General features: G+C 38.5%; 1 protein-coding gene across 1 annotated transcript in view; it reads right to left on the bottom strand.

Moving 5' to 3' along the window:
- The window catches only part of TMTC1 (transmembrane and tetratricopeptide repeat containing 1), a 109021-nt gene that overhangs the window by 16362 nt on the left and 81499 nt on the right, over positions 1 to 11160 (bottom strand). Inside the window, exon 9 of the mRNA XM_015825004.1 lies at positions 1617 to 1725. Coding sequence (XP_015680490.1) covers positions 1617 to 1725 — 109 coding nt within the window. The remainder of the gene's footprint in view (positions 1 to 1616; positions 1726 to 11160) is intronic.

The following is an 11160-nucleotide window of genomic DNA, read 5'->3' as shown; positions in this document are numbered from 1 at the left end:
TATGCCACAGGAACAGGAAACTATTCCAAGCAGGGCTAGAGGGTATAAAAAGACCTTCTGCCCATGTGCTCCCTCTCTTTCTTCTCCTCTGCTGCTTCTTGCAAGGACCATCTTTCTTCTGCAATAAACTGTAACCTTCTTCCCAAAGCAGTCGCCATGTTTGCTTATTTATTCCCGGCTTGGATGAACCAGGATGAAGACTTACTTCTAACACAAGTAAGCACATTTCACTCTGAGTTGCTCCGCAGAAAAGGGAGAAAGTTAATATCAGGCTTCCCATCAGGCACAGTAGTAAAATGTAGCTCTCCAAATACTTTACCCCATATTCAAGGATTGTCTTATTTGGCAAAAAGCTCATGGACACAACTTAGCAAAATTAGTTCTTTTTGCTGAAAATAAGAACGAAGCCACATATAGAAAGAAATCAAAGCTCTCATACATGTCTATGTTTCTGGATTTAAATCCTAGGATTTTTCCTTCCATCTGTCCAAGATAATGGAATTTGGCCATTCTCCTAATGGCCTTGGAAGACCTGACCTATGCTGGCATAACATTCTCTCTATCATAACAGAACTAATGTTGGTTCCTGCCTTATTCCTTGTAATTAGTTTCCAATGCTCTATCAACTACAATTCATAAAGGAAACACTTTCTTTCGGGCTTTTGGCTTTTTGTGGGCCCACTCTAAGTTTTGTAGTGCTTTTGAAAAAGCAAACACCATTTCTTGAGGCTGCTCCCCACCCCTCCGCCCCCGCTTTGCAGTCGTTACACTGGTGATATTTGAAATGTTGTCTATCAACAACAGAGCATGTGTTTTGAAGATGGTGCCTTTAATTGTTACAGTTACAGGTGAAGAGAAAGGCTTCTGGAGAGTCCTCAGGTTACAACAGTAATTGGGACTAGAATTTCCATCACTAAAGGATATGGTCATAAAGGACAATGTCACATGACCACATCACTTAGCACTGACAATCCCACCAGTCTCCACTGCCATTGTTAAGCAAAAATCATGTGGGTTGTTAAGTGAGGACTTCACATGACCACAATGTACAAAGAGGTGGAAATCCATAAGTGTTTGCTTACACCACTGAAACTGTGTTCCAGACAAGCAGGCCAGTGGGTGGGAGCTATGGGTGGGTGAGACTGGTGCCACAGTCAGGTGCTAGGAAGACAGGCGGGCACTACAGAGTACAACATCTCCACACCACCTGGGGATCACTTAAAAACTTCCTTGCTTAGCAACAGAAATTCTGATCCCCATTTGGAATCGTAAGTCGATGATTACTGTATACATACTGTAACCTGACACAAAGACAATGAGCTACGTCAAATGTACAACTAAATCAACTGCTACCTTTGGAACATTTGAGTCTCCTAAGCATTTCCATGGAAACGTTTTTTTCTGAGGAAGGAGACAGTAAACATTTTTAAAAAGAAGTCTGCAGTGTTACTTTGAAGTTTACAAGAATGACAAGCCAATTTTCTGGCATGAAAAAAATAGCCTGATGAAAGGGGCAAAATTATCTAAAACACCAGAACCCAAATGGAAACCCATCATATCAGGAAGGCTCAGATTCGGAAAAGCTGGGATAGATGATTCTGAATTTTTTCAGTTACCTGTTCAGCCAAGAGTGAAGCGAGACTAGAATAGGCATCGGCAAAATCTGGTCCATACTGAATGGAATTTCTCAGGAGGAGAAGTGCTTCCTCTTTCTTCCCTTGGGTCCTGAAAGTCAAACAACAGGGAATAGATAGCAAAGACAGCTTTTTGAATAATTTACTCAGCTTGCCTATTGATTAAATCACACAGTTAACATACTCAAAACAACCTGTCCTGTTTTCAGAAAAGGCTAAATAATTAAGTTCTTCTATTGAGTGTCTACTGGGACAGTATTAGATTCCAGATCCTGGCTGGGTGAATCGGTGAATGGAAAGGGGAGCCAGGTGCTTGGATATGTGAATGTCTTGTGCCTTGACATCTGTTGGCAAATGCTTTTGTTCCCTTCTTTTGGACAGCCTATGAAATATTCACAAAATCCCCCTTTCCTGCTTTTTCTTTTAATTTTATTAAACCAGGCAACATGAATTGCCCAGAGAATCTCAGTCCAAACAGAAGACTAGGGGAATTTGGAGAGGGAGGGAAGGAGAGAGAGAGACAAAAGGAGAAGGAGAGAGGAGGGAGGGAAAAGGAGAGGAAGAGGGGGAGGGAGAGGGAGAGGGAGAGGGAGAGGGAGAAAAGACTGCATGAGAGATTCAATTCAGTAATTTACCTAAATCTTTTGTTCTCAAGCAATCTGTCTGGTACTTCAAGAAGAAGAGAAAAGGCATTTCTCCTAACTTTCAAAAATGCTGCAGACAGCATTATTTAACTATGCTGGAATAGAATACAAATCGTGCAAAAATATCTTTCATTGGTGACGATATGTCATCAAGTCAATGTTGATTCTTAGTTTAATGGAGCATGAGCTCCAGCTATGTGGATCTAAATCGACATGGACAAATTTTCTCCAGGAGAAACTGTTCCCAATGGGTCTTTTCGTTTTCAACAGTGCACCATTGCTGCTATAACTGAGTCCATTGACTACACCAAAATTCCAAGGCATCAGTACTGTAATCTTTGTCTCCTATTTTCTCAAAGTCCAACTTTTCACTTTCAGAGAGTCACAAAGAAAACCATTGTCTGCATGAGTCTGATCTTTAAAGATATAAACATGTCACAACACCTGAATACTTTTCCCCCAAAGTTTTTGCTGTTCAACCTAGAGTTTGTCTGCTGCTTAATTCTTGACTCCTTGACTGCTGTTGATAGTTGACTCTATAAGGTATTTATTTATCTCCACTTCAGTATGTCCATTGTCTGTTCTAAAGCTGGTTGTTATACTGTTGTTATTAGGATGGTCTTTATTAAATTTAATTTGAGTCCCATTTTTCCACTAGAAAGTTAATGAATATGCACTTCATTTGCATATTCAGATGTCAAAGTAGTGTCCTCAGCATAGTTCAGATTACTTTGTTTCTTCCTCCAGTTTTAAAACCACACCTGTTTTCTTTCAATTCCAGATTCTCTCAATATATACACTGCATTGCTTAATACCAGGATTACAGTATCATAGAAGTGTGGTGGGTGGCATAGTAATTTGATAAATACATGAAATAAAAATAAAATAAAATAAATTCTTTCTATGAATGGATGCTAAATCTGTGACAAGGCACTGAAAATTAATAAAATAAGTTTTTCATGGATAATGACAGGCTAACATCTGGGACGCTAATAGAACAGAATAATTGAAAGCAAGTCACAGGCATTTTGCACATCAAGACCATTTTGAGATAATTTCATACTGCTTATTTCATATGTTAACAACAGCCAGATGATGGACTTAATTTTATACTTACAAATTTATTTTTCAGAAATATAAAATTACCGGTAAGCTCCTATAATGTAAAACAACTGGTGGAGCAAAAACTGCAGGATACTCCCTATCTAGGGTTTTTTTTTCTTCTAAATTGGTATCATTCAATCTAAATCAATCCAAATCAGTGAAAAAAAGTAGATGTTTCCACTGTGTATTTCTTAAGCAAAGAAAGCATGATGAATGTTAACACAGAAAGAATCCACAGCTCATTACAGATGTGCTTCGAATTGAATCCCTGACATTTCCAGATAAAAGAAATAAGTAACAGCTGATAGGATTTATTTTTTTTTGCCGCATATCTTGCAGTGCAGAGAAGAGCAACAAAGATGATCAGGGGATTGTAGGCTAAAACATATGAAGAACGTTTGCTGGAATTGGGTATGTCTAATGAAGAGAAGGACATGACATGATAGCAGTGACATGATAGCAGTGTTCCAATATCTCAGGGTTTGCCACAAAGAAGAGGGAGTCAACCTATTCTCCAAGGGACAAGAAGCAATGGATGGAAACTAATCAAGGAGAGAACTTGGAGAAACTAATCAAGGAGAAATTTCCTGACAGAACAATTAATCAGTGGAATGACTTGCCTCCAGAAGTTGTGGGTGCTCCAACACTGAAAGTTTTAAAGAAAAGATTGGACAACCATTTGTCTGAAATGGTATAGTATTTCCTGCCTGAGCAGGAGGTTGGACTAGAAGACCTCCACTTTTCCTTCCAACTCTGTTATTCTGTTATTTCTGGACCAGATGAGTGGAAATGAGAAGTTACTTTAGAGGTCTACATAAAAAAATCCAAACACTGCCTCAGAGTCAGCTACACAGCCCAGCATGCAGAGCACAACATAACTATTGTTGCCTCTTACTAAGAATGACTATCACAAGCACTAAAGGGTGTTCAAAATAAATATCTTTTAGGCTGGAGAAATGTTTCCAAGCCATTTCAAGCTCACTTCCAAAAGTACTGGCTGAGTTGAACGTCCTTTCATCTTCTGCATGCCTAATATATCAGGAGAACACTTCTGCCTGGTTTCGCTATTGAAGGAGATTAGAGCTCGACAAAGAAGGCAAAGCAATTTAGGGTGGCCTACTTATTTGCCAACTCAAGGACAGGAGAAATGTCCATTAGCACTGCCAAGAGGAAGAACTCAGACAGAGAGAAAGACATTTGTTGCTGTTGCTCTTGACAGTAAACAGACATTCCTCTCACATTTGATTCTTGCTCTCCCAGTCTACCAACAGGTGCCATTTCTTGTTTAGTAGCCAGAGCACAAGAAGCAGGAAGTCATGGTTAAAAATAAAGCAAGGATGGGGAATCTGTGGTTCTTTAGATGCTACTGAACTATACCCCAAACAATCTTCACCACTGGCCATGTTGACCAGGTGTATGTTCCCCACCCCTGCTGTAATTTATTTTAAAATATCAACTCATTTTTATTCTTCAGTCAACTTTATGCAACTTGGTACCCTTTAGATCAGGGGTGTCAAACTGCCAGCCTGCGGGCCGGTTTCATCATACCGGAGCCGCGCCCACCCCATTGCCGGCAATGGCGAAAAAGCTCTGATACGTCACACGATGTCACGTGACGTCGCGAGTTTGACATGCCTGCTTTAGATGGTCTACGAAAAGTCATGAAGGTGGAGCAACCTGGGAATAACATTTGCAGTGCAGTGTCAAGATGGTAGAAGGTAGATGTATAGACTCTGAAAAGAGTGCAGAAAAAAAAGCCACAAAGATGATTAGTGGGCTGGAGGCTAAAACATATGAAGAACGGTTGCAGGAATTGAACTTGTCTAATCTAGTAAAAAGAAGGACGAGGGGGGACATGATAGCAGTGTTCCAATATCTGAGGGGCTGCCACAAAGAAGAGGGAAACAAGCTATTCTCCAAAGCACCTGAAGGCACAACAAGAAACAATGGATGGAAACTAATCAAGGAGAGAAGCAACCTAGAACTTTCCTAACAGTGAGAACAATTAACCAGTGGAACGACTTGCCTTCAGTGGGTGCTCTGTCACTGGAGGTTTTAAAGAAGACATTGGACAATCACTTGTCTGGAATAATATAGGGCAGTGGTAGGCAACCTTGGCTTTTTTATGACTCGTGGACTTCAACTCCCAGAATTCCTGAGCCAGCTTGGCTGGCTCAGGAATTCTGGGAGTTGAAGTCCACGAGTCATAAAAGAGCCAAGGTTGCCTACCCCTGGTATAGGGTCTCCTGCTTGAGCAGGGGTTTGGACTAGAACACCTCCAAGGTCCCTTCCAACTCTGTTATTCTGAAGTCTGTTTTAGGGTTCTCCAGGATACCATGCTCTATAATGCAGACCTTATCAATACTCATATTAATACTGTCTCTAAATTTGCTTTGTAAAAAAATATTATTACTGTCTCTAAATTTGCTTCATAAAAAAAAAATCAGTGATGATATTTGACTTGGAATTTGAAGCTCCCTGAGAAGACTGAAATATTAACAGCTCAGAGAGAGGTGGATCTTAACTGTAGCAACTGCAGATGGTTTGGCTAATGAAAAGCTTTCCTAAAAACACTAATTAAGGTAATAGTTCCCCTCTGGGAACTTTGTTCTTTGAAATAAAGTCACTTATTAGTAGTTTCCATCTCTTTCATTTTCATATTATAGAACTAAAACACAAGAACATGGTATGCCAAACAGAGAGAGGGGGGGGACTCCTTTTTTCTAGCTTTGATGCAGATAGGAAAAAAGCAGTAAGATTAAATTAAATGATACCATCACATACAGGTAGTCCTCAACTTCTAACCATCTGTTTAGCAACAATTCAAAGTTACAATAGCACCGAAAAGTAACTTACAACCAGTATGTCAAGGATGAAATTTTGGCAGCAACGTGTCTCTGCATTTCAACTTGCCTTTAGATAAAGGGGGGGGGAAGTGTTACTTTCAAGTAGGTAGATGGAAAAACAAGCCTTCTTTGATTCAGCTGCAGACCGTGGGAGCCTGAAGTCTTGTCAAGGACACCAGAACAGGTGTGGATTTGAAGTAGATGGTTCCCATAACAAAGTGGACTTCTTGATATGGATTACATAAGACGTTGAGAGTTTGGCTGGGAAAACTATTGTTTAAGTCTATGAATTGGTATGGGAACCTCAGAGTTAGTTCTGCTTCATCATAACCACACAGTGTATTCAATAAGATGTAAGTTTTTTGGAAACAAAATTATTACTGGAGTTTTATTTGGATTCTCGAGCTGGATGTTGGCACAGTACTTGTAGTTATAACTATGGCAGCATCACCATGGTCACATGATCAAAATTCAGGCACCTGACATGTATTTACAATGGTTGCAGCATCCCTGGTCATATGACTTCCCCAGGTGGCTTCTGAAAAGCAAAATCAATAGAAGAAGTGGATTCACTGAATGACTGAATGATTCACTTAACTGTGGCAAAAATGGTTGTAAAATTAGACATGATTCACTTCACAACTGCCTTGCTTAAATATGGAAATTCTGGTCCCAACCATGAATGCCAATCAAGGACTACATGTACATGTCGCCATTTTAAACAGTTCATGATAAAAGAGCACAAGGATAATTCAGATAGTTTTATGCTAGAAGACATGTAAAGCTTAAACCAATTATTCAGTGAAGGCTAGAATATCAGGCAAAGGGTCCAACTGTTCAGAGGACTCCTAATTTCAATATTACAGTCAAGAAAATAGCTTCCATCTTGTTTTGAGATACCCTGAAACAAAAGTCCCAGTCTTATAATAGTATAGCTTTCATTATTCCTCCTTTTCATGGTTTTTCCTGTGAATATTCTCATCCACAAAACAGCAAAGCGAATGAAACCCTGCTAACTAATTTCTGAAGTGGGTTTAGTCTTTTCACAAATTATATATTTTGGGTGTGATTACAGAACACATACCTGTGGGCATCAAAGTTGAAGAGCCAATTTTTTTTCTTACATTCATTCCTAAAAAGGCAAACCACAGGTACACTCTCTCACCAATTAAAACAGGAAATGACAATGGCTGCATGTTTGAACCTTGAACAATTCAAAGGATTTTTAGAAAAGAATATAAACTTGGCACTAAAAAAGCAGAATTTCAAAATGCAAGCGCATCTGAAAAGTTGGCATTTAAAGAGGGCATAATCAAAACTGCTGGCTGCAGCTATTGCATGAAATCTGTATTTATTTTATGTTTTAGCTCCACATGGAATTGGAGGTGCTGTGGCAGACATGGCAAAATGAGGGATTTGGAATGTTATACTTGTGGCTTTGTCAATTTCAACAAATGTGCTCCCAGCAAATATTGGACTATTATGCAACTGGAAAATGTCTTTCTGCATACAGGAAGAAAAAAAACAGTTCTGCTTTGGAGACAAAAATGCCAACACTTTAATTAATATAAAAGAGCCGTAACTATAAATCCCTGTTTTCTCCTGCTTTGCTCAGCAGCAAAAGGTCAGCTAATTTATGAATTTACAGAATGTTTGAACTTCTTCTGAATACAAGATTTTAGTACCTATTTTTTACAACCTAAAATCTGCTGAAACAATCAGGATCCAGGAAGAGTAGAGGAAATGCTAGTATCAGTTAAAAGATTTTTAAAAAATCAACTCAGCAACAGCAATAAATACCTTCATTATTCACAGCATCAATTATCCCCTTTTTCTGTTAAGAGTTTGTTTTTTTAAAAAAAAATAGAGAACAATGCGCAGATTTTGTCAAGATAATAAAATGATTACAGCATTTTGTAGATGATAGCTTTAATTGTATACAGTATGTGACTTGATCTAATGAAAGAAAGAATATTTTGGCCCTAATCCAGATAGATCCCTGGTTCAGTATTAGACAGGAAGAAATGGCATTGATCATATGTAATCAACCTCTTTGATTAAAAATGAAGATGGTAAACAATAATCAATGTACTGATTGGAAGACAGATTGAAAAAAGAAAGATTCTGTCTCCTATCAAAATATGATATCAGTCTCCCTGGCTAAAATAGAACGCTGGAAGAATTGGGGGATTTTGCTTTGCTTATTAAAAGAATATAGGCAGTAAGAAGTATCTTATTTTGTGGACTCAAAACAAATCTAATGACAATGATAACTCTCTCTGGAATTTTATTTCATTATGAAAGATTATTATCTGGATGAATATGAAAAATTTAATCAAAAGCACACACCAGCTCAGTCCTAATGGTTCAAGTTGTCTAAACTTAATAGCAGTGCTTCCTAATTTTTTTCCTTCATTACCCCAAACCACTCATCATAAAGTCTTATCAAGCTTCAAGGACCTTCTTTCAGCATCTTCGTAACCTGAATGGTCACCGAACAAATTGTCATAACTTGAGGACTACCTGTATTCTAAAAACAATATTATTGAATGATATGTATGTCATTTGAATAAATTACCACCAGTAACTTTACTGATTTTTGTTTTATTAGGAATACTTTGGGAGATTTTTGAGTGTATGTTAGTATATGTGGAAATCTAAAGAAATCTATGGAAATCAATTTAAATGTCTCTGTTGTGATGGTTAATGGATTTGTGGGTCATTACCCCCCCCCCCAAAATACTTTTGCCCAATTTTGAGTAACTTTATCCAGGTTTGGGAAGCACTGCTCTACAGCAACAGCCACAACATTTGGGGCATCCACAAAAATGCAACTATATTTATGTGTGTTGCATGTATTCTCTGATCATCCTTTCACTTGGTACATCATTCACAGGCTAGACTAAATAAATAGCATCATAAACACATGCATTGTAAATAGACTAGAACAGAGGTCCCCAACCTTTTGGGCACCAGGGACCGGTTCCATGGAGAGAGGTTTTTCTGCAGACCGAAGGGTGCGTGATTTTGTGTGTTGCCTGCATCCCACAGATGGGGTTTTGTTTGTTTGTGCAGACCGGTTGCTGGCATGCCACGGCCCGGCACTGGTCCATGGACTGGGGGTTGGGGACCCCTGGACTAGAAGACTATTTGAACGTGACACCCACTTATTTGTAAAATATAATGTTCTTTTGAGAAGTGCAAAAGATACAAACTAAGTTGTTTCTGTATAGTTCAAATCTGAAGAAACAGCTACCTGCGAACTGGGAGGAGGAGAGCAAGGGAAATGGAATACAAGTGTATTCATAAAATGTAAATGAAATCAAATTCAGCTTCTGTTCTGGCTCCACCCATTATTTTTACAATGCAGCCTTAAAAGCTAAAAACGGCTATTAGCTGTTGGGTATCCCTGATTACATTACATTACATTTGTCTATGAAGATTCTCTGTCATCCAGGTCATGGTTGTCCCAAAAATACTTTTGTCAAAAGGCAATCGGACTTGGTTTTTCCTTGAAGGCATTTTGCTTCTCATCCAAGAAGCTTCTACAGTTCTGGCTAAATGGTGGAGGATGGAAGGATTTATATTCCTTGCAGTTATCTGGTCATTAGCACTCTTTCTGAGAGTCATTAAGGCACAGATAAACCTCCAAGTGTCTTCAATGCCTCTCAGAAAGAGTGCTAATGACCAGATGACTGCAAGGAATATAAATCCATCCCCCCTCATCCAGTCAAAACTGAAGAAGCTTCTTGGATGAGAAGCAAAACATCTTCAAGGAAAAAGTCCAGTTGTCTTTTGAAAAAGCCCCTTTGGGACATTATATTACATTATGACTGTTATCTGTCTATATGCTACTAAAATATTCACTGTCATGACTGTCAACTTTAACTGGTACATCATAAGGTAACCATTTTTGAACCAAGGTATCTCTCTCAAATGGGCTAACTTACAAAATGTATCCAAAATCCAAGATTCATGACTCAATGAAATTTGGGGAAAATGTGGCTGCTTCAGTATTACTGGCTGCAGTTATGCTGCTACTATGGTCACAAGACCTTCATTTTTAATGTTCCATGACAGTTTCCCAGCCAGCCTCATAATTTGTTACTCTGTTCCTTACACAGCAGTGGCCACTTACCTGTGGGAAGGGGAGGGGAGGAGAAGAGAGATGAGGGGAGGGGAGAGAAAATTTCTGATGCTCCCTGCCAGATTCCCACAAGGAAACTCAGTGGGAAAGCCAGCAGGAAATGAAAAGTCTTTCGTGCTCCCACTTGTTTTTTTGCCAATCTGTGGTCATTCTGGTTTGCTGTTTAGGTAAGGAAATATCTCTGAAATGATGACACAACTGGCAAGGGTTGTCTAGTTATTATACTGTCTGGAAATTTGAAATGTTTATTATGTTAACATTTGTTTTCATGTAGTCAGATTACTGCCATACAAATAAATTAACGTGCCATGTACATCTACCCAAAACTTGGATTTTTAAAAAGTCTACCTGGTATTTTAGGTCCATTTTTCTATTATTGTTTAGAGAGTGGCTTGAACCAAATTATATTTGCTGCCTTCAAAAAGTAGCAACTACTATTGGATAAGCAGTACGATTCAAATTGGATTTCTGAATATTATTGTATTTCTCCTCAAATATTGTAGGCAACTGTATACAAAGCAGTTCATGAGCATGATTAATAGCAACTGATATTGGAGTTTAGATGATATAGCTCTATTACATGAACCTTGTATTAAAGACTATATATCAAGGATGATTTATCATTTAGAGAAAACAGAACATCAATATCAAAGAGTAGATAGATAAGGGAGAGCTGCACAAAGTTGCTGTTATTTAGCATAATCTAGCTGTTCATGGGAAACAAGATAGATAGATAGATAGATAGATAGATAGATAGATAGATAGATAGATAGATAGATAGATAG

This window comes from Protobothrops mucrosquamatus, unplaced genomic scaffold (assembly GCF_001527695.2).
Source record: "Protobothrops mucrosquamatus isolate PMUCROS unplaced genomic scaffold, P.Mucros_1.0 scaffold2444, whole genome shotgun sequence".
Taxonomy (NCBI): domain Eukaryota; kingdom Metazoa; phylum Chordata; class Lepidosauria; order Squamata; family Viperidae; genus Protobothrops; species Protobothrops mucrosquamatus.
This window is presented reverse-complemented; position numbering and strand designations above follow the sequence as displayed.